This window comes from Panulirus ornatus, chromosome 59 (genome assembly GCF_036320965.1).
Source record: "Panulirus ornatus isolate Po-2019 chromosome 59, ASM3632096v1, whole genome shotgun sequence".
Taxonomy (NCBI): domain Eukaryota; kingdom Metazoa; phylum Arthropoda; class Malacostraca; order Decapoda; family Palinuridae; genus Panulirus; species Panulirus ornatus.
In genome coordinates, this window is record NC_092282.1 from 24,113,623 (window position 1) to 24,138,163 (window position 24,541).

At 40.8% G+C, this 24,541-nt stretch overlaps 1 protein-coding gene across 1 annotated transcript in view; it reads left to right on the forward strand.

The window, feature by feature from the left end:
* The first annotated feature begins 247 nt into the window (after positions 1-247).
* LOC139767270 (uncharacterized) overlaps positions 248-24,541 on the forward strand; it is a 115,741-nt gene continuing 91,447 nt past the window's right edge. Inside the window, exons 1-4 of the mRNA XM_071696451.1 lie at positions 248-571; positions 16,261-16,413; positions 17,567-17,798; positions 23,391-23,461. Coding sequence (XP_071552552.1) covers positions 16,306-16,413; positions 17,567-17,798; positions 23,391-23,461 — 411 coding nt within the window. The 5' untranslated portion in view covers positions 248-571; positions 16,261-16,305. The remainder of the gene's footprint in view (positions 572-16,260; positions 16,414-17,566; positions 17,799-23,390; positions 23,462-24,541) is intronic.

Below are 24,541 nucleotides of genomic sequence, written 5' to 3' on the forward strand. Positions count from 1 at the left end.
AAGTGTACACTCGCCGTCGTACAATCTGTGAACTCTTATTTCTCTGAAATTACAAAATTCCCGGTGGTTTCTGCATTCATTTCGTTTCTACTGGGCTGGTTCGATGTTTGCAGCCATGTTTTTCAGATAATAATGTATTAAGTGATTCCTGACGCTTGTAATTTACTCTTGCAATGTGTGATAACTACACCGGGAGCATCATGGCCGCCTCGAAATTCAACACAAAGTGAGCGATTACATTTTCTCGGATGCCGTCTTATCATCCCCCTCTTGTCCTTTTAAGTATGCAAGCATGTTCATGAATGTATTAAAATGAGTAAGCCAGTGATAATTTAGACAATACGAAGGCAAAGAAGAAAGGAAAATATGTAGCCTCATGAAACGATACTTTAGCGACATTGTACAACAGCAACAGCGACCCATCCCCCCCCGAGGAATGGCTGCCGCTTAAGGCCTCGGCCGTCTCAAGAACCGCCATAGTCGTATTTATATTAGTTTCTGTTAAGACATGATATACAGAAGTTCACAAGGGTTGTGTGCTGAAGACACCATCGGCAAATAAGTGATAAAGGTGAGTATTTTAATGCAAGATCATGTGTTCATCTTGGCCTAGGCTGCTGCAGAGGGCAGCCATCTTGGGTGTGTGAGCATCTAGCAGGTCGACCAGGGAGATGTTGTGTGCGGCCAGAAATGTCATCTCGAGGAGGACGCCCTTGATCAGGCAAGTTAGTTTTAGTAACTATTAACATCCTGTCACCAGATGTGAGGAGGAGGAAGGGCCCAGTTAATGCATTATTGGTCTCTGACAGCCAGACATGGGTTCGCCATTGGATAACTTTACGGTCGAGTTATGTGATGAGGACGTTATAGGGTCATCCTCTTTCACCTAACTCAAGTTATTCCCACAGTAGCAAGATTTTCCCTACTTTATTGCACATCAGGAGGTCTATGGTGTGCCACCAGCTTCTCTGTGGGATGATGGGATAAATATCCCATAGGAGACCATGCAATCCTGGACGTCAAAGGGCAAACTTATTGGTTTTGATTACTGGTTCCTAGTCCATTTCTTTGTATTTCAGAGCCCATTCCATTTTAGTAAATGTTTTGTAGCGATTGGGTTAAGTGGTAAGACTTTTTTTTGATGTAAAACCACATTGGTCTTATTTAGGTACCAGATTATATGTATTGCCAATATTGGTTAGGAAATACTGGTGCAAATTGTCAAATTCTTTATTATATACTAAACGAAAGTTGTATTGTCTTTATTATTATTATTATTATTATTATTATTATTTTTATTATTATTATTATTATTTGTTGCTGTTTCCCGCGTTAGCGAGGTAGCGCCAGGAGAGACGAAGAATGGCCCATACACACACACAAACATTGCATATATATATATATATATATATATATATATATATATATATATATTTATATATATATATATATATATATATATATATATATATATTTATATATATATATATATCATGTCTTGATATTTTGTGACTAGGACCAAAAATGTTGTTGAAGAAGAAGAATCTGATGTGTAAAGCGATTCTAAGGTGCACAGATGGAGAACCTTAGGGTACATTTCCATTCCAATATACTACATACATGTTAGTGTAGTCTCACTGTAGGAGGCTTTACCCTTGGAGTTCCCTCTCAAGTGGCTGTGAATTTAAGAAGTGTGGGATTGAGCATTGCTTGGTAAAACAAAATGGTAGTTTTTACGTTTGCTGTCTTAATTTTTGATTTTCTATAATTTTTTTTGTGATTTTAATCGATAATTCATTTGGTGCTGAAGACCACAAATTTTTGTGGGGAGAATGATTTGGATTGTTGAATTGTGGGACAAATTCAATAATGGGGAAGGATGTGAATCTAGGAAAATATGGAGTTATTTAATGCAAAAAGTACCAGAAATACATACAGAAAGTAGGACTTACAAAGACTTATCTAATTTCCTCTTGCAGCCAGGATTTTCCTCATTTTACTAAATGCTCAAAATATACATAACATTTGCATGTACATTTCTCACCTTGTAAAAATGTACAATATACCTTGTGTGATGATGTTTACATAGACTTAAACTCAGCAGCTAACCCTCCGTGGAACTACTCACCCTCTTTAATGATTGCATATTTTTTGCATGACAATGGAAGGTAAATGTTGATTGCTGGGATATGCTATCATCATATGACATCACTGTATAAACTTTCTCAGGCTAACTTCAAAACTTGACCCTCTTACCCTATGCAGCATTGTCGGTTCACTTTCGCTCTTCTATAGGTATTACTTTGTGGTTTTTGCTACCGAGAGCTGGCTGCTTGTTTGCCCACCATCACTAATTAGACCATGCAGTACTCAGCAAGCTGCTGTGTCATGTGATTATTGTTTGACTGATGGCAACCCAAAGATGGGCTGTTTTAACAACTGTTTCTTTCCCTACACCCTGAAGCTTTGGAACTCTCTACCATCTCATGTCTTTCCCAATAACTATTACCTGGCACATTTCAAAAGACAGGTTTTTCACCTCCAAAATTTTTAGATACTTTCCCTTGTCTCCTCTTTTTCCCGTTCGTAATCCTCATTCACTATTATGTTGATTAACCACATTTTCACTTGTAAACTGAAGGGATCTATCAGAATTGAACTTTCAGTGACCAAACCTTAGTATCATGGAGAAGCATGAAACTTGAAAAATAATTTTTTTCACATATTGCTGTTTCCCTTGTTAGTGGGTATGATAGTGCTAGGAACAGACAAATTTTTGCTCATGTCTACTCTCGCTGTCACACAGAGTGCTTTGAAACCTTTGAAACTAGAGCCCCCTTTCCACAGCCAAGTGCCATAAACCTATTTGTGGTTCCCCCAGACTAATTTGTATGCTCTGGTTCATGTTGTTGACATCAGGTTGTTCCCTATATATAACGTTGCTCCAGTTCAGTTTGATTTATATCATGCACTCAAGTATTTTTCAATTATTGCAAATAAGGTACTGTAAATTTCATCAGAAGGTTGTAGAATTAGTAGTTGTATACAAGGTTGTCAGTTTTAAGAATAAAAGTGGAAATGCATGGTGGGCAGGTGAGATTAGAAAAGTTGCAGAGAAATGTTTTGGAAGAGAGGAAAAAGACATGATAGAATGCTTGAAAGGAATTTATTAGTAGAAGTTTAGCAAAGATGGAGGGAAGAAAATATGATGTGTAAGCATTATGGCAAGCTGATAGAGGAAAGCAGCGACACAGCAGGTGAAGGTTTAGGAAGAAAGTAGAGAGAAAAGTTTAGGAAGAATAAGAAAGTATATTAAAAGGAGGTGAAAAAGGAAAAAGATAAATGTAAGTGTGGAAATGTAAATGTGAGAAAAGTAAGTAGAAAGTGAAAGGAAGATGGAAGAACTTTGAATTTAACAGGGAAGAAAGTGAGGCAGCAAGTGTTACATGCCTGGGTATGGAGGATGGAAGGAAAAGGATGCAAGTGCAGGGGCCTGTAGCATGAAGGGAGGTAAAAAGGCTGTTAATGAATTTAAAGGTAGGAAAAGCACCTGGATTATGGCTGAAATGTTAAAGTATGGAGGAGAAATTATTAGAGTCAATGCATTTGATCTGTACTTTAGCATAGAAGCAGAACATTGTGCCTGGGGATTGAGTGAAAGCTATTATTGTTCCTTCATTCAAAGGAAAAAATTGTATGGATGTATGTAGTAACTATCGGGGAATAAGTCTAAGTATACAGGAAAAGTGTATGCAAAAGCATTGATTGATAAATTGATGGAAGTAACTGAATTTAGAGTAAATAAGGATCATGGGGATTTTAAGAAAGGTAGGGGATATGTAAACCAAAAGATTTTTGCATTAAGAATGACTGTAGAATAGTAAGTAGCAAAAGGCAAGAAGCTGTATGCAACTGTTATGGACCTAAAGAGAGTATATGTCAGAGTCTAGTGGAGTGCTTTATAGAATATGTTGAGGAAATATGGCATAGGTACAACTGTTGGATGGCGTGAAAGCCTTCTATAGAAGTAACTGCATGTGTAAGGGTGTATGGAGAGTTAAATGAGTTTCTGTATATTTGATAGTGTGAGGCAGGGCTGTGTGATGTCCCTGTAGCTTTTGAACGTAGATATGGATGGAGTGATAAGAAAGATGGAAGCAAAACTGAGAAAGGGAATGTAGAGATGGAGGTTGGTGGTGAGGTATAGTGGCTAGTGACAAGCCTGTTTGCTGATGATAGTGTGTTGTTTGTTGAGTGAAGAGGGGTTGCAGAAGGTTCTCTGTTTTGTGATGTATTTAAGCATAGGCACCTGAAGGTAAGTGCAAGTAAAAGTAAAGTAATGGTGTTTGAAAGGAAAAGAGTGAAAATACAGATTTTACAGAGCCTTCTAGAGTGAGAGAAGAAAGTGCACTATATACGCACATATCTATATATATATATATATATATATATATATATATATATATATATATATATATATATATATATATATGTATATATATATATATATATATATATATATATATTTTTTTTTTTTTTTTGCTTTGTCGCTGTCTCCCGCATTTGCGAGGTAGCGCAAGGAAACAGATGAAAGAAATGGCCCAACCCACCCCCATACACATGTATATACATGCGTCCACACATGCAAATATACATACCTACACAGCTTTCCATGGTTTACCCCAGACGCTTCACATGCCCTGATTCAATCCACTGACAGCACGTCAACCCTGGTATACCACATCGATCCAATTCACTCTATTCCTTGCCCTCCTTTCACCCTCCTGCATGTTCAGGCCCCGATCACACAAAATCTTTTTCACTCCATCTTTCCACCTCCAATTTGGTCTCCCACTTCTCCTCGTTCCCTCCACCTCCGACACATATATCCTCTTGGTCAATCGTTCCTCACTCATTCTCTCCATGTGCCCAAACCATTTCAAAACACCCTCTTCTGCTCTCTCAACCACGCTCTTTTTATTTCCACACATCTCTCTTACCCTTACGTTACTTACTCGATCAAACCACCTCGCACCACACATTGTCCTCAAACATCTCATTTCCAGCACATCCATCCTCCTGCGCACAACTCTATCCATAGCCCACGCCTCGCAACCATACAACATTGTTGGAACCACTATTCCTTCAAACATACCCATTTTTGCTTTCCGAGATAATGTTCTCGACTTTCACACATTCTTCAAGGCACCCAGGATTTTCGCCCCCTCCCCCACCCTATGATCCACTTCCGCTTCCATGGTTCCATCCGCTGCCAGATCCACTCCCAGATATCTAAAACGCTTTACTTCCTCCAGTTTTTCTCCATTCAAACTTACCTCCCAATTGACTTGACCCTCAACCCTACTGTACCTAATAACCTTGCTCTTATTCACATTTACTCTTAACTTTCTTCTTTCACACACTTTACCAAACTCAGTCACCAGCTTCTGCAGTTTCTCAACTTTCTTCTTTCACACACTTTACCAAACTCAGTCACCAGCTTCTGCAGTTTCTCACATGAATCAGCCACCAGCGCTGTATCATCAGCAAACAACAACTGACTCACTTCCCAAGCTCTCTCATCCCCAACAGACTTCATACTTGCCCCTCTTTCCAAAACTCTTGCATTTACCTCCCTAACAACCCCATCCATAAACAAATTAAACAACCATGGAGACATCACACACCCCTGCAGCAAACCTACATTCACTGAGAAGCAATCACTTTCCTCTCTTCCTACACGTACACATGCCTTACATCCTCGATAAAAACTTTTCACTGCTTCTAACAACTTGCCTCCCACACCATATATTCTTAATACCTTCCACAGAGCATCTCTATCAACTGTATCATATGCCTTCTCCAGATCCATAAATGCTACATACAAATCCATTTGCTTTTCTAAGTATTTCTCACATACATTCTTCAAAGCAAACACCTGATCCACACATCCTCTACCACTTCTGAAACCACACTGCTCTTCCCCAATCTGATGCTCTGTACATGCCTTCACCATCTCAATCAATACCCTCCCATATAATTTACCAGGAATACTCAACAAACTTATACCTCTGTAATTTGAGCACTCACTCTTATCCCCTTTGCCTTTGTACAATGGCACTATGCACGCATTCCGCCAATCCTCAGGCACCTCACCACAAGTCATACATACATTAAATAACCTTACCAACCAGTCAATAATACAGTCACCCCCTTTTTAATAAATTCCACTGCAATACCATCCAAACCTGTTGCCTTGCCGGCTTTCATCATCCGCAAAGCTTTTACTACCTCTTCTCTGTTTACCAAATCATTTTCCCTAACCCTCTCACTTTGCACACCACCTCGACCAAAACACCCTATATCTGCCACTCTATCATCAAACACATTCAACAAACCTTCAAAATACTCACTCCATCTCCTTCTCACATCACCCCCACTTGTTATCACCTCCCCATTTGCACCCTTTACTGAAGTTCCCATTTGCTCCCTTGTCTTACGCCCTTTATTTACCTCCTTCCAGAACATCTTTTTATTCTCCCTAAAATTTAATGATACTCTCTCACCCCAACTCTCATTTGCCCTCTTTTTCACCTCTTGCACCTTTCTCTTGACCTCCTGTCTCTTTCTTTTATACATCTCCCACTCAATTGCATTTTTTCCCTGCAAAAATCGTCCAAATGCCTCTCTCTTCTCTTTCACTAATAATCTTACTTCTTCATCCCACCACTCACTACCCTTTCTAATCAACCCACCTCCCACTCTTCTCATGCCACAAGCATCTTTTGCGCAATCCATCACTGCTTCCCTAAATACATCCCATTCCTCCCCCACTCCCCTTACTCCCATTGTTCTCACCTTTTTCCATTCTGTTCTCAGTCTCTCCTGGTACTTCCTCACACGTCTCCTTCCCTAGCTCACTTACTCTCACCACCCTCTTCACCCCAACATTCACTCTTCTTTTCTATATGTTTTTTTTTTTTGCTTTGTCGCTGTCTCCCGCGTTTGCGAGGTAGCGTAAGGAAACAGACGAAAGAAATGGCCCAACTCACCCCCATACACATGTATATACGTACGTCCACACACGCAAATATACATACCTACACATATTTTTTTTTTTTTTGTCACTGTCTCCCCTGGGGATAGGGGAGAAAGAATACTTCCCACGTATTCCCTGCGTGTCGTAGAGGGCGACTAAAAGGGGAGGGAGCGGGTGGCTGGAAATCCTCCCCTCTCTTTTTTTTTTTTTTTTTTCCAATTTTCCAAAAGAAGGAACAGAGAAGGGGGCCAGGTGAGGCTATCCCTCAAAGGCCCAGTCCTCTGTTCTTAACGCTACCTCGCTAACGCGGGAAATGGCAAATAGTATGAAAGAAAAAGAAAGATATATTCATGTGAGAAACTGCAGAAGCTGGTGACTGAGTTTGGTAAAGTGTGTGAAATAAGAAAGTTAAGAGTAAATGTGAATAAGAGCAAGGTTATTAGGTACAGTAGGGTTGAGGGTCAAGTCAATTGGGAGGTGAGTTTGAACGGAGAAAAACTGGAGGAAGTGAAGTGTTTTAGATATCTGGGAGTGGATCTGGCAGCGGATGGAACCATGGAAGCGGAAGTGGATCATAGGGTGGGGGAGGGGGCGAAAATTCTGGGAGCATTGAAGAATGTGTGGAAGTCGAGAACATTATCTTGGAAAGCAAAAATGGGTATGTTTGAAGGAATAGTGGTTCCAACAATGTTGTATGGTTGCGAGGCGTGGGCTATGGATAGAGATGTGCGCAGGAGGATGGATGTGCTGGAAATGAGATGTTTGAGGACAATGTGTGGTGTGAGGTGGTTTGATCGAGTAAGTAACGTAAGGGTAAGAGAGATGTGTGGAAATAAAAAGAGCGTGGTTGAGAGAGCAGAAGAGGGTATTTTGAAATGGTTTGGGCACATGGAGAGAATGAGTGAGGAAAGATTGACCAAGAGAATATATGTGCCGGAGGTGGAGGGAACGAGGAGAAGAGGGAGACCAAATTGGAGGTGGAAAGATGGAGTGAAAAAGATTTTGTGTGATCGGGGCCTGAACATGCAGGAGGGTGAAAGGAGGGCAAGGAATAGAGTGAATTGGAGCGATGTGGTATACTGGGGTTGACGTGCTGTCAGTGGATTGAATCAAGGCATGTGAAGCGTCTGGGGTAAACCATGGAAAACTGTGTAGGTATGTATATTTGCGTGTGTGGACGTATGTATATACATGTGTATGGGGGTGGGTCGGGCCACTTCTTTTGTCTGTTTCCTTGCGCTACCTCGCAAACGCGGGAGACAGCGACAAAAAATATATATATATATATATATATATATATATATATATATATATATATATATATATATATATCCTTCCTTCTTTTGGAAAATAAAAAAAACAAGAGGGGAGGATTTCCAGCCCCCCGCTCCCTCCCCTTTTAGTCGCCTTCTACGACACGCAGGGAATACGTGGAAAGTATTCTTTCTCCCCTATCCCCAGAGATAATATATATATATATATATATATATATATATATATATATATTTTTTTTTCATACTATTCGCCATTTCCCGCATTAGCGAGGTAGCGTTAAGAACAGAGGACTGAGCCTTTGAGGGAATATCTTCACTTGGTCCCATTCTCTGTTCCTTCTTTTGGAAAATAGAAAAAAAAAAAACGAGAGGGTAGGATTTCCAGCCCCCCGCTCCCTTCCCCTTTAGTTGCCTTCTACGACACGCAGGGAATACGTGACGTGGGAAGTATTCTTTCTCCCCTATCCCCAGGGATATATATATATATATATATAATTTTTTTTCTTGTCTCCCGTGTTTGCGAGGTAGCGCAAGGAAACAGACGAAAGAAATGGCCCAACCCACCCCCATTCACATGTATATACATACGTCCACACACTCAAATATACATACCTACACAGCTTTCCATGGTTTACCCCAGATGCTTCACATGCCCTGATTCAACCCACTGACTGCACGTCAACCCTGGTATACCACATCGATCCAATTCACTCTATTCCTTGCCCTCCTTTCACCCTCCTGCATGTTCAGGCCCCGATCACACAAAATCTTTTTCACTCCATCTTTCCACCTCCAATTTGGTCTCCCACTTCTCCTCGTTCCCTCCACCTCCGACACATATATCCTCTTGGTCAATCTTTCCTCACTCATTCTCTCCATGTGCCCAAACCATTTCAAAACACCCTCTTCTGCTCTCTTAACCACGCTCTTTTTATTTCCACACATCTCTCTTACTTATGTTACTTACTCGATCAAACCACCTCACACCACGTATAGCATCAGATTGGGGAAGAGCAGTGTGGTTTCAGAAGTGGTATAGGATGTGTGGATCAGGTGTTTGCTTTGAAGAATGTATGTGAGAAATACTTAGAAAAGCAAATGGATTTGTATGTAGCATTTATGGATCTGGAGAAGGCATATGATAGAGTTGATAGAGATGCTCTGTGGAAGGTATTAAGAATATATGGTATGGGAGGCTAGTTGTTAGAAGCAGTGAAAAGTTTTTATCGAGGATGTAAGGCATGTGTACGTGTAGGAAGAGAGGAAAGTGATTGGTTCTCAGTGAATGTAGGTTTGCGGCAGGGGTGTGTGATGTCTCCATGGTTTAATGTGTTTATGGATAGGGTTGTTAGGGAAGTGAATGCAAGAGTTTTGGTAAGAGGGGCAAGTATGAAGTCTGTTGGGGATGAGAGAGCTTGGGAAGTGAGTCAGTTGTTGTTCGCTGATGATACAGTGCTGGTGGCTGATTCATGTGAGAAACTGCAGAAGCTGGTGACTGAGTTTGGTAAAGTGTGTGGAAGAAGAAAGTTAAGAGTAAATGTGAATAAGAGCAAGGTTATTAGGTACAGTAGGGTTGAGGGTCAAGTCAATTTGGAGATAAGTTTGAATGGAGAAAAACTGGAGGAAGTAAAGTGTTTTAGATATCGGAGTGGATCTGGCAGCGGATGGAACCTTGGAAGCGGAAGTGGATCATAGGGTGGGGGAGGGGGCGAAAATCCTGGGAGCCTTGAAGAATGTGTGGAAGTCGAGAACATTATCTCGGACAGCAAAAATGGGTATGTTTGAAGGAATAGTGGTTCCAACAGTGTTGTATGGTTGCGAGGCGTGGGCTATGGATAGAGTTGTGCGCAGGAGGATGGATGTGCTGGAAATGAGATGTTTGAGGACAATGTGTGGTGTGAGGTGGTTTGATCGAGTAAGTAACGTAAGGGTAAGAGAGATGTGTGGAAATAAAAAGAGCGTGGTTGAGAGAGCAGAAGAGGGTGTTTTGAAATGGTTTGGGCACATGGAGAGAATGAGTGAGGAAAGATTGACCAAGAGGATATATGTGTCGGAGGTGGAGGGAACGAGGAGAAGTGGGAGACCAAATTGGAGGTGGAAAGATGGAGTGAAAAAGATTTTGTGTGATTGGGGCCTAAACATGCAGGAGGGTGAAAGGAGGGCAAGGAATAGAGTGAATTGGATCGATGTGGTATACTGGGTTGACGTGCAGTCAGTGGGTTGAATCAGGGCATATGAAGCGTCTGGGGTAAACCATGGAAAGCTGTGTAGGTATGTATATTTCCGTGTGTGGACGTATGTATATACATGTGTATGGGGTTGGGTTGGGCCATCTCTTTCGTCTGTTTCCTTGCGCTACCTCGGAAACGCGGGAGACAGCGACAAAGTATAATAAATAAATAAATATATATATGTATAAAAGAAAGAGACAGGAGGTCAAGAGAAAGGTGCAAGAGGTGAAAAAGAGGGCAAATGAGAGTTGGGGTGAGAGAGTATCATTAAATTTTAGGGAGAATAAAAAGATGTTCTGGAAGTAGGTAAATAAAGTGCATAAGACAAGGGAGCAAATGGGAACTTCAGTGGAGGGCGCAAATGGGGAGGTGAAAACTAGTAGTGGTGATGTGAGAAGGAGATGGAGTGAGTATTTTGAAGGTTTGTTGAATGTGTTTGATGATAGAGTGGCAGATATAGGGTGTTTTGGTCGAGGTGGTGTGCAAAGTGAGAGGGTTAGGGAAAATGATTTGGTAAACAGAGAAGAGGTAGTAAAAGCTTTGTGGAAGATGAAAGCCGGCAAGGCAGCAGGTTTGGATGGTATTGCAGTAGAATTTATTAAAAAAGGGGGTGACTGTATTATTGACTGGTTGGTAAGGTTATTTAATGTATGTATGACTCATGGAAAGTTGTTAGAAGCAGTGAAAAGTTTTTATCGAGGATGTAAGGCATGTGTACGTGTAGGAAGAGAGGAAAGTGATTGGTTCTCAGTGAATGTAGGTTTGCGGCAGGGGTGTGTGATGTCTCCATGGTTGTTTAATTTGTTTATGGATGGGGTTGTTAGGGAGGTAAATGCAAGAGTTTTGGAAAGAGGGGCAAGTATGAAGTCTGTTGGGGATGAGAGAGCTTGGGAAGTGAGTCAGTTGTTCGCTGATGATACAGCGCTGGTGGCTGATTCATGTGAGAAACTGCAGAAGCTGGTGACTGAGTTTGGTAAAGTGTGTGGAAGAAGAAAGTTAAGAGTAAATGTGAATAAGAGCAAGGTTATTAGGTACAGTAGGGTTGAGGGTCAAGTCAATTGGGAGGTGAGTTTGAATGGAGAAAAACTGGAGGAAGTGAAGTGTTTTAGATATCTGGGAGTGGATCTGGCAGCGGATGGAACCATGGAAGCGGAAGTGGATCATAGGGTGGTGTAGGGGGCGAAAATTCTGGGGGCCTTGAAGAATGTGTGGAAGTCGAGAACATTATCTCGGAAAGCAAAAATGGGTATGTTTGAAGGAATAGTGGTTCCAACAATGTTGTATGGTTGTGAGGCGTGGGCTATGGATAGAGTTGTGCGCAGGAGGATGGATGTGCTGGAAATGAGATGTTTGAGGACAATGTGTGGTGTGAGGTGGTTTGATCGAGTGAGTAACGTAAGGGTAAGAGAGATGTGTGGAAATAAAAAGAGCGTGGTTGAGAGAGCAGAAGAGGGTGTTTTGAAGTGGTTTGGGCACATGGAGAGAATGAGTGAGGAAAGATTGACCAAGAGGATATATGTGTCGGAGGTGGAGGGAACGAGGAGAAGAGGGAGACCAAATTGGAGGTGGAAAGATGGAGTGAAAAAGATTTTGTGTGATCGGGGCCTGAACATGCAGGAGGGTGAAAGGAGGGCAAGGAATAGAGTGAATTGGAGCGATGTGGTATACCGGGGTTGACGTGCTGTCAGTGGATTGAATCAAGGCATGTGAAGCGTCTGGGGTAAACCATGGAAAGCTGTGTAGGTATGTATATTTGCGTGTGTGGACGTATGTATATACATGTGTATGGGGGTGGGTTGGGCCATTTCTTTCGTCTGTTTCCTTGCGCTACCTCACAAACGCGGGAGACAGCGACAAAGTATAATAAAAAAAAAAAGAAAAATAATAACTCATGGTGAGGTGCCTGAGGATTGGCGGAATGCGTGCATATTGCCATTGTACAAAGGTAAAGGGGATAAGAGTGAGTGCTCAAATTTCAGAGGTATAAGTTTGTTGAGTATTCCTGGTAAATTATATGGGAGGGTATTGATTGAGAGGGTGAAGGCATGTACAGAGCATCAGATTGGGGAAGAGCAGTGTGGTTTCAGAAGTGGTAGAGGATGTGTGGATCAGGTGTTTGCTTTGAAGAATGTATGTGAGAAATACTTAGAAAAGCAAATGGATTTGTATGTAGCATTTATGGATCTGGAGAAGGCATATGATAGAGTTGATAGAGATGCTCTGTGGAAGGTATTAAGAATATATGGGGTGGGAGGAAAGTTGTTAGAAGCAGTGAAAAGTTTTTATCGAGGATGTAAGGCATGTGTACGTGTAGGAAGAGAGGAAAGTGATTGGTTCTCAGTGAATGTAGGTTTGCGGCAGGGGTGTGTGATGTCTCCATGGTTGTTTAATTTGTTTATGGATGGGGTTGTAAGGGAGGTAAATGCAAGAGTTTTGGAAAGAGGGGCAAGTATGAAGTCTGTTGGGGATGAGAGAGCTTGGGAAGTGAGTCAGTTGTTGTTCGCTGATGATACAGCGCTGGTGGCTGATTCATGTGAGAAACTGCAGAAGCTGGTGACTGAGTTTGGTAAAGTGTGTGGAAGAAGAGAGTTAAGAGTAAATGTGAATAAGAGCAAGGTTATTAGGTACAGTAGGGTTGAGGGTCAAGTCAATTGGGAGGTGAGTTTGAACGGAGAAAAACTGTAGGAAGTGAAGTGTTTTAGATATCTGGGAGTGGATCTGGCAGCGGATGGAACCATGGAAGCGGAAGTGGATCATAGGGTGGGGGAGGGGGCGAAAATTCTGGGGGCCTTGAAGAATGTGTGGAAGTCGAGAACATTATCTCGGAGAGCAAAAATGGGTATGTTTGAAGGAATAGTGGTTCCAACAATGTTGTATGGTTGCAAGGCGTGGGCTATGGATAGAGTTGTGCGCAGGAGGATGGATGTGCTGGAAATGAGATGTTTGAGGACAATGTGTGGTGTGAGGTGGTTTGATCGAGTGAGTAACGTAAGGGTAAGAGAGATGTGTGGAAATAAAAAGAGCGTGGTTGAGAGAGCAGAAGAGGGTGTTTTGAAGTGGTTTGGGCACATGGCGAGGATGAGTGAGGAAAGATTGACCAAGAGGATATATGTGTCGGAGGTGGAGGGAACGAGGAGAAGAGGGAGACCAAATTGGAGGTGGAAAGATGGAGTGAAAAAGATTTTGTGTGATCGGGGCCTGAACATGCAGGAGGGTGAAAGGAGGGCAAGGAATAGAGTGAATTGGAGCGATGTGGTATACCGGGGTTGACGTGCTGTCAGTGGATTGAATCAGGGCATGTGAAGCGTCTGGGGTAAACCATGGAAAGCTGTGTAGGTATGTATATTTGCGTGTGTGGACGTATGTATATACATGTGTATGGGGGGGGGTTGGGCCATTTCTTTCGTCTGTTTCCTTGCGCTACCTCGCAAACGCGGGAGACAGCGACAAAGTATATAAAAAAAAAAAAAGTTTGTTGAGTATTCCTGGTAAATTATATGGGAGTGTATTGATTGAGAGGGTGAAGGCATGTACAGAGCATCAGATTGGGGAAGAGCAGTGTGGTTTCAGAAGTGGTAGAGGATGTGTGGATCAGGTGTTTGCTTTGAAGAATGTATGCGAGAAATACTTAGAAAAGCAAATGGATTTGTATGTAGCATTTATGGATCTGGAGAAGGCATATTATAGAGTTGATAGAGATGCTCTGTGGAAGGTATTAAGAATATATGTGTGGGAGGCAAGTTGTTAGAAGCAGTGAAAAGTTTTTATCGAGGATGTAAGGCATGTGTACGTGTAGGAAGAGAGGAAAGTGATTGGTTCTCAGTGAATGTAGGTTTGCGGCAGGGGTGTGTGATGTCTCCATGGTTGTTTAATTTGTTTATGGATGGGGTTGTTAGGGAGATGAATGCAAGAGTTTTGGAAAGAGGGGCAAGTATGAAGTCTGTTGTGGATGAGAGAGCTTGGGAAGTGAGTCAGTTGTTGTTCGCTGATGATACAGTGCTGGTGGCTGATTCATGTGAGAAGCTGCAGAAGCTGGTGACTGAGTTTGGTAAAGTGTGTGAAAGAAGAAAGTTAAGAGTAAATGTGAATAAGAGCAAGGTTATTAGGTACAGTAGGGTTGAGGGTCAAGTCAATTTGGAGGTAAGTTTGAATGGAGAAAAACTGGAGGAAGTGAAGTGTTTTAGATATCTGGGAGTGGATCTGGCAGCGGATGGAACCATGGAAGCGGAAGTGGATCATAGGGTGGGGGAGGGGGCGAAAATCCTGGGAGCCTTGAAGAATGTGTGGAAGTCTAGAACATTATCTCGGAAAGCAAAAATGGGTATGTTTGAAGGAATAGTGGTTCCAACAATGTTGTATGGTTGCGAGGTGTGGGCTATGGATAGAGTTGTGCACAGGAGGATGGATGTGCTGGAAATGAGATGTTTGAGGACAATGTGGGGTGTGAGGTGGTTTGATCGAGTAAGTAACATAAGGGTAAGAGAGATGTGTGGAAATAAAAAGAGCGTGGTTGAGAGAGCAGAAGAGGGTGTTTTGAAGTGGTTTGGGCACATGGAGAGGATGAGTGAGGAAAGATTGACCAAGAGGATATATGTGTCGGAGGTGGAGGGAACAAGGAGAAGAGGGAGACCAAATTGGAGGTGGAAAGATGGAATGAAAAAGATTTTGTGTGATCGGGGCCTGAATATGCAGGAGGGTGAAAGGAGGGCAAGGAATAGAGTGAATTGGAGCGATGTGGTATACCGGGGTTGACGTGCTGTCAGTGGATTGAAGCAGGGCATGTGAAGCGTCTGGGGTAAACCATGGAAAGCTGTGTAGGTATGTATATTTGCGTGTGTGGACGTATGTATATACATGTGTATGGGGGGGGGGTTGGGCCATTTCTTTCGTCTGTTTCCTTGCGCTACCTCGCAAACGCGGGAGACAGCGACAAAGTATAATAAAAAAATATATATAATATAAATATATATATATATATATATATATATATATATATATATATATATATATATACATATATATTTTTCTTTCAAAGTATTTGCCATTTTCCGCGTTAGCAAGGTAGCATTAAGAACAGAGGACTGGGCCTCTGAGGGAATATCCTCACCTGGCCCTCTTCTCTGTTCCTTCTTTAAAAAAAAAAAAAAAAAAAAAAAAAAAAAAAAAAAAAAAAAAGATTTCCAGCCCCCCCCCCCTTTAGTTGCCTTCTACGACATGCAGGGATTACTTGGGAAGTATTCTTTCTCCCCTATTCCCAGGGATATATTTATATATCCCCTATCGTCAGGGATATATTTATATATCCCCTATCCCCAGGGATATATATATATATATATATATGTACAACACTGAACACCCCTTTTACACCAGGTCAAACTTTTTGAAAGAGTCCTGGTGTTACTCAGGACCTTTCTAAGGCTTGTGCAGCCCAGTGCTGCACTACTTCCAGCTGCAGGGAAATGTAGACTCATTTGGAATGAAAAGTTCTTTGGTGAGACTATTTCCAGAGATACAAAGTCGCCAGAAGAGACTTTTCAATGGCAGTGTAACCTTGAGCAGTAGACATTTGTTTTCCTTTTCAGAGGATTAAAAGGGTGAAAACGATGTTACTCTTGAATAAGTTTGTTGTATATTTAGTTTGTTGTATATTTTATAATTCAAGGGTTGGGTGACTGCCCCCATCAGATTAATGTTGTTGTCTGGAATTTGTCCACAGAATATTTGTAGTTGGTGGGGAAAAACACAGTCAAATTTAACAAGCATGGGAAAAACAAGGAGGTGCATGTTGATGTTAAGTGAACAGCAGGATGATGTGGTACACTTGTGGACTCCAGTTACTCTTGTACCTGGAGACAATCAATGTGCTAAGGTAAATATGTTTTTCATTTCAGTTTGAAGACATTCATTTTTTTTTTTTTTTTTGCTATAGCTTGGCAGGTTTTGGGATGAGGATATGTTTCAGTGATTTGTAGGGGCTGTATGTAACTGACTCTTCCCGTGAAACTTTAGAATGATGGAAGGGATAAGATTTTTTGAAAAATCTGCTTTGTTTTGCTCAGCTTTCTAGACTTGTTAATATGTGTGTATGAACTGTGAGACATATGCTTGTGATGTACCTGAAGATAGGAAATTAATGTAATTATAACATAGATTGATTGATAGGCAAACTAAAACATTGAAATTTTTGAATTTTAATGTGACTGAGTGTGAACAAATGTGGCCTTTTTTGTCTGTTGTCCTGACTCTACTTTGCAATGCTGTTTCCTGTGGGATGGGGTGCGCCAGGAATTGATGAAGGCAAGCAAGTATGAATATGTACATGTGTATGTATATGTATGTATGTATATGTTTATATGTTGATATGTATGTGTATGTATATGTGCATGTATGGGTGTTTATGTATATATATGTGTGTATATGAATGGATGGGCCATTCTTTATCTGTTTCTTGGCGCTACCTCACTAACATGGGAAACGTTGATCAAGTATGATGAATATGAATAAATATTGTGAAGAAAATTGTGCAATATTTTTCTTAGCACTTTTTATCACCTTGAAAAGTGTTTAAATGGAGCACTTGTATCTTCCAATAATTTAACTTAGAAATAGAAGAATTCTTCCATGGTTTGATATGGTTGTGTGCATAATATCTATGTTATTTTTTTTACTTTGTCATTAATTTATTTTTACATAATAGTTATTCATATTTACTTCAGTACATGATTATTTTCATGTAATAGATATTTATGTTTGCTTCATCAAAGAGTATTTTTGTATGGAAAAGATTTGTTCTTTGGTTCTACAGTCATAAGACTTAAATTGCTAGCCCATTATTTTGGCTGCTACTCCTTACTTTGTTAAGTCAAAACTTTCCTCTGGTGTGTTACATGTATGCGGTTGTTACCTGCTAACAACCTCACATCCCATACGTCCTTAAATCTCAGAAATGCGAAAAAAGTCTTGCAGTTGCATAAGATATGTATGTCTTATTGGGAAAATAATTACTGCATGATTATTTTCAGATTGTCTTAACAAGATCAGATGATACAACAAATAATGCAGAGCGAAGGTCACTTTGTGAGGAAATTGCTTCACATGATTTTGGATGTTTACCCAAGTCAACCATCACTAATTTACAGAAGAGGGTATTGGTTCAGAAAAAGTCTACACCCTCCAGATCTCCATGTTCTTACAATTTAAGAGCCTCAGCAGGTTGCACATACGTTGATACAGACGTGCTGGATGATGTGACGTGTAAGTAGAAATTTTCTTTGCAGTAATCTGAAAACTGAAAATTAATTCATTTTACTTTATCACAGCATGTTCAGAGAACACTCTCCTTTCACAGGTCCCTACATATGAAGATTGTTCTACCACTACGGGTAGCTGTACAGTATGCGGCTAGGAGCATGAAGTAAATTTTTCTAGAAAAATTGAATTTCTGAGAAAATATTTTTTCACTTTGATTGCCATTAGAAATGTACCATTTTTGTGGATCCATTTTAACTTGTGTATGATTTGATATGCAAACACATACACGTGACATCGAGAGTGGATGTGTGCAAATGTGGCTATTGTTTGTTATTGACTCTTGACTCTGTCTATCCAAGATAGGAGAAGCAGTTGGGTCGTAAAAGAATAAGAATTAGGTCAGACTACTGTGAGAGCATTTAAGAAACATAATTGCATTTTGTATTCCTAGTGTCAGTATATATTTTGATCTTATTACCTGCCTCTTGAGCCATTGACAGGAAGGGTCATGCAGTTGCATGTTCCTTGCCCCTCATTTAGACCTGAGATTCCATTCTTAGTTTTTCTACATATCTCTATTCATTTGAACCTATTACTTTTCAGATGAGAAAAATTAAAAGATGGTTTTATTGAGTAAAAGAAAGGAGGATTACAAACTTTTGTAAAAAAGGATTGATAAAATTAGGGATTAGGTATATGTAAGATTGAGAATGTATTAGGCAAGCCCAGAAGGTTGCTGTTTACATAAGTTAAAGTATGTATGAGATGGAGAGAGTATTTTAAAGAACCAGTTGCATATGATGGTGTAAGAGTCATTTCTGTTGATTTAGAAGAATTAGAGTTATGAAAGTAATTGATGTATGGGAGAGGAAAACATTTATGAAGGAGGAAGAAAACAGTAGTAAAACTAAAGCATGGAAAGGCTCTCCCGGCAAGTTCTAACTATATAGTCCTTGCATTGAAGATTGCTTCAAAGAGCTTTTGTAGTGGAATTTATGTGTTGGTGGGGTGAGAGAGACTTATGAAATAAATGAGGGAGTTTATCAAGAAATGAGTGTAGAAAAAGAATGGAAGTACTTTATGATGGTGTGATTATGTTGATATGTTTGGCAGATAGAAATAGGTCAAGAAGATTGCAGAAAGAATTGATAAGGGGTTGAGGTATTTCAGAGGAAGATGCCGGTTTAATTATTTGGATTGAATTTGATGAATGCATTTTGCGTATATAGATGGTGTGAATGAGACATTCATTTTACTCGATGAGTCAAAGTAGCATGAAGAATGAAAAGCAGGAAGCACTTTTTTAAGTTTAGATGACCATGTTTGACAAAAATTCTGGGGGTGGTGGTGTTCAGGGTGGGTATGAGTGATTTTATTTATTTATTGTACTTTGTCGCTGTCTCCCGCGTTAGCGAGGTAGCGCAAGGAAACAGACGAAAGAATGGCCCAACCCACCCAAATACACATGTATATATATACCAGTCCACACACATACATATACATATCTATACATTACAACGTATACATATATATAAATGCAGACATATATACATGTACACAATTCACTTTTGCTGCCTTTATTAATTCCTGTTGCCACCCATCCACACATGAAATGGCACCTTCCTCCCTCTCACACGTGTGCGAGGTAGTGCTAGGAAAAGACAACAAAGGCCACATTCGTTTACACTCAGTCTATATCTATCATGTATGATGCACTGAAACCACAGCTCCCTTTCCACATCCAGGCCCCACAAAACTTTCCATGTTTTACCCCAAATACTTTACGTGCCCTGGTTTAATCCATTGACTGCACATCGACTTTGGTATACCACATTGTTCCAGTTCAATCTATTCCTTGCACGCCTTTCACCCTGCTGCATGTTCAGGTCCCAATCACTCAAAAACTTTTTCATCCCATCCTTCCACCTCCAGTTTGGTCTCCCACTTTCCCTCGTTGCCTCCACCTCTGACACATATATCCTCTTTGTCAATCTTTCCTCAGTCATTCTCTCCATGTGACCAAACCATTTCAATACACCCTCTTCTGCTCTCTCAACCACACTCTTTTTATTACCACACATCTCTCTTATCCTTTCATTACTTACTCGATCAAACCACCTCACACCACATATTGTCCTCAAACATCTCATTTCCAACACATCCACCCTCCTCCGCACAACTCTATCTATAGCCCACGCCTCGCAAATATAACATTGTTGGAAGCACTATTCATATAAACATACCCATTTTTGCTTTATGAGATAATGTTCTTGCCTTCCACACATTCTTCAACGCTCCCAGAACTTTTGCCCCCTCCCCAACTCTATGACTCACTTCTGCTTCCATGGTTTCATCCACTGCCAAATCCACTCCCAGATATGTGAAACACTTCACTTCCTTCAGTTTTTCCTCATTCAAACTCACCCCCCCAAATGACTTGTCCCTCAACCCTACTGTACCTAATAACCTTGCTCTTATTCACATTTACTCTCAGCTTTCGTCTTTCACACACTTTACCAAACTCAGTCACCAGCTTCTGCAGTTTCTCACCTGAATCAGCCACCAGCGCTGTATCATTAGCAAACAACAACAGACTCACTTCCCAAGCCCTCTCATCCACAACAGACGGCATACTTGCCCCTCTTTCTAAAACTCTTGTATTCACCTCCCTAACAACCCCATCCATAAACAAATTAAACAACCATGGAGACATCACGCACCCCTGCCGCAAACCGACATTCATTGAGAGCCAATCACTATCCACGCACCCCTGCTGCAAACTGACACTCATTGAGAGCCAATCACTTTCCTCTCTTCCTACTTACACATATGCCTTACATCCTCGATAAAAACTCACTGCTTTAGCAACTTTCCTCCTACCCCATATACTCTTAATACCTTTCACAGAGCATCTGTGTCAACTCTATCATATGCTTTCTCCAGATCCATAAATGCTACATACAAATCCATCTGTTTTTCTAAGTATTTCTCACATACATTCTTCAAAATAAACACCTGATCCACACATCCTCTACCACTTCTGAAACCACACTGCTCTTCCCCAATTTGATGCTCTGTACATGCCTTTACCTTCTCAATAAATACCCTCCCATATAATTTCCCAAGAATACTCAACAAACTTATACCTCTGTAATTTGAGCACTCACCTTTATCTCCTTTGCCTTTGTACAGTGACACTATGCATGCATTCCCCCACTCCTCAGACACTTCGCCATGAACCATACATACATTAGATATCCTCACCAACCAGTCAACACTACAGTCACCCCCTTTTTTTTAATAAATTCCACTGCAATACCATCCAAACCTGCTGCCTTGCCAGCTTTCATCTTCCACAAAGCTTTCACTTCCTATTCTCTGTTTACCAAATCATTCTCCCTGACCCTCTCACTTAACACACCACCTCGACCAAAACACCCTATATCTGCCACTCTATCATCAAACACATTCAACAAACCTTCAAAATACTCACTCCATCTCCTTCTCACATCACCACTATTTGTTATCACCTCCCCATTTGCTCCATTCACTGATGTTCCCATTTGTTCCCTTGTCTTACGCACTTTATTTACCTCCTTCCAAAACATCTTTTTATTCTCCCTAAAATTTAATGATACTCTCTCACCCCAACTCTCATTTGCCCTCTTTTTCACCTCTTGCACCCTTCTCTTGACCCCCTGCCTCTTTCTTTTATACATCTCCCACTCATTTGCACTATTTCCATGCAAAAATTGTCTAAATGCCTCTCTCTTCTCTTTCACTAATAATCTTGCTTCTTCATCCCTCCGCTCACTACCCTTTCTAATCTGCCCACCTCCCACGTTTCTTATTTTTATTTTTTTTTTATTTTTGCCGCTGTCTCCCGCGTTTACGAGGTAGCGCAAGGAAACAGACGAAAGAAATGGCCCAACCCACCCCCATACACATGCCTTGATTCAATCCACTGACAGCACGTCAACCCCGGTATACCACATCGCTCCAATTCACTCTATTCTTTGCCCTCCTTTCACCCTCCTGCATGTTCAGGCCCCGATCACACAAAATCTTTTTCACTCCATCTTTCCAATTCCAATTTGGTCTCCCTCTTCTCCTCGTTCCCTCCACCTCCGACACATATATCCTCTTGGTCAATCTTTCCTCACTCATTCTCTCCATGTGACCAAACCATTTCAAAACACCCTCTTCTGCTCTCTCAACCACGCTCTTTTTATTTCCATACATCTCTCTTACCCTTACGTTACTTACTCGATCAAACCACCTCACACCACACATTGTCCTCAAACATCTCATTTCCAGCACATCCATCCTCCTGCGCACAACTCTATCCATAGTCCACGCCTCGCAACCATACAACATTGTTGGAACCACTATTCCTTCAAGCATACCCATTTTTGCTTTCCGAGATAATGTTCTCGACTTCCACACATTCTTCAATGCTCCCAGAATTTTCACCCCCTCCCCCACCCTATGATCCACTTCCGCTTCCATGGTTCCATCCGCTGCCAGATCCACTCCCAGATATCTAAAACACTTCACTTCCTCCAGTTTTTCTCCATTCAAACTCACCTCCCAATTGAATTGACCCTCAACCCTACTGTACCTAATAACCTTGCTCTTATTCACATTTACTCTTAACTTTCTTCTTTCACACACTTTACCAAACTCAGTCACCAGCTTCTGCAGTTTCTCACATGAATCAGCCACCAGCGCTGTATCATCAGCGAACAACAACTGACTCACTTCCCAAGCTCTCTCATCCCAACAGACTTCATACTTGCCCCTCTTTCCAAAACTCTTGCATTCACCTCCCTAACAACCCCATCCATAAACAAATTAAACAACCATGGAGACATCACACACCCCTGCCGCAAACCTACATTCACTGAGAACCAATCACTTTCCTCTCTTCCTACACGTACACATGCCTTACATCCTTGATAAAAACTTTTCACTGCTTCTAACAACTTGCCTCCCACACCATATATTCTTAATACCTTCCACAGAGCATCTCTATCAACTCTATCATATGCCTTCTCCAGATCCATAAATGCTACATACAAATCCATTTGCTTTTCTAAGTATTTCTCACATACATTCTTCAAAGCAAACACCTGATCCACACATCCTCTACCACTTCTGAAACCACACTGCTCTTCCCCAATCTGATGCTCTGTACATGCCTTCACCCTCTCAATCAATACCCTCCCATATAATTTGCCAGGAATACTCAACAAACTTATACCTCTGTTTCTTATACTACAAGCATCTTTTGCGCAAGCCATCACTGCTTCCCTAAATACATCCCATTCCTCCCCCACTCCTCTTACCTCTTTTGTTCTCACCTTTTTCCATTCTGCACTAAGTCTCTCCTGGTACTTCCTCACACAAGTCTCCTTGTGTGAGCCATATATGAGTTATATATGCCTAATAGAATTGTTCTGTCAGATCTAGTTTTCATTTGCCTGTAATTAAGAAGCATCATTTCTGATGAAAATGATATAACATTGTTATCAGTCTGAAAATACTTCTCATGATGAAAGTGCTAGTTTTCTTAGTGCCAGTTGTATATTTCAGATTGCAAGCAGTGTGAGAAGGAGTACGTAGGTGTTTGTTCCCTTCATTTTATGTTGGTTCTCAATAAGCAGGTAAGGCATTGTCTTTTCGAGTGGTTAAAAGGGTGTAGTAAAATAATGAGTAGCTTCATTTTTGAAATTAGGAGATCCAGGAAAAGAACAAAACTTTTGGTAAATACATTATAACATTAGTAGAGTTTTGTTTGTGTGTCTGTTTTAGTGATACAGGCTAATCTATTGAAGTTGTAATGCAGTTGGTGTTTGTTAAAGATACCGAATTTAATCTAGTAACAGAAGAATTCTTTTGACATACTTTTTGTGGGAAAAGTTTAGAGGAGGACATAAAAGAATTAGAAAAATCTCACTGGTGAAACTAAGATGGTGTATCTGCTTTTGATGGATGGATTTTGATACTTAAAACTCTCTCATTGACTACACACAAGTGTATTTATTTAACTCTGATATAGAATTATTTGCCATCATGAGAAAGACAACAATATAGGTCTTGTTATTATCATTATTTATTTATTATGCTTTGTTGCTGTCTCCCGCGGCAGCTAGTTAGTGCAAGGAAATAGACGAAAGAATGGCCCAACCCACCCACATACACATTTATATACATACACGTCCACACATGCACATATGCATACCTATACATTTCAACGTAAACATATATATACATACACAGACATATTCATGTATACACATGTACATAATTCATACTTGCTGCCTTCACTCATTCCTGTCGCCACCCTTTCACACATGAAATGACAACCCCCTACCCCCGCATGCTTGCGAGGTAGTGCTAGGAAAAGAATAACAAAGGCCGTATTCATTCACGCTCAGTCTCTAGCTGTCATGTATAATGCACCGAAACCACAGCTCCCTTTCCACATCCAGGCCCCACAAAACTTTCCATGGTTTACCCCAGATGCTTCACATGCCCTGTGTTAGTAGTTTTGATGCACGAGACTGGGTTACAGTGATGGGTGATTTGAATACAAAGGTGAGTAATGTGGAAGTTGAGGGAATAATTGGTGTACATGGGGTGTTCAGTGTTGTAAATGGAAATGGTGAAGAGCTTGTAGATTTATATGCTGAATACCTGGTTTTAAAAAGAGAGAGATACATAAATATATGTTTGTAAGTAGG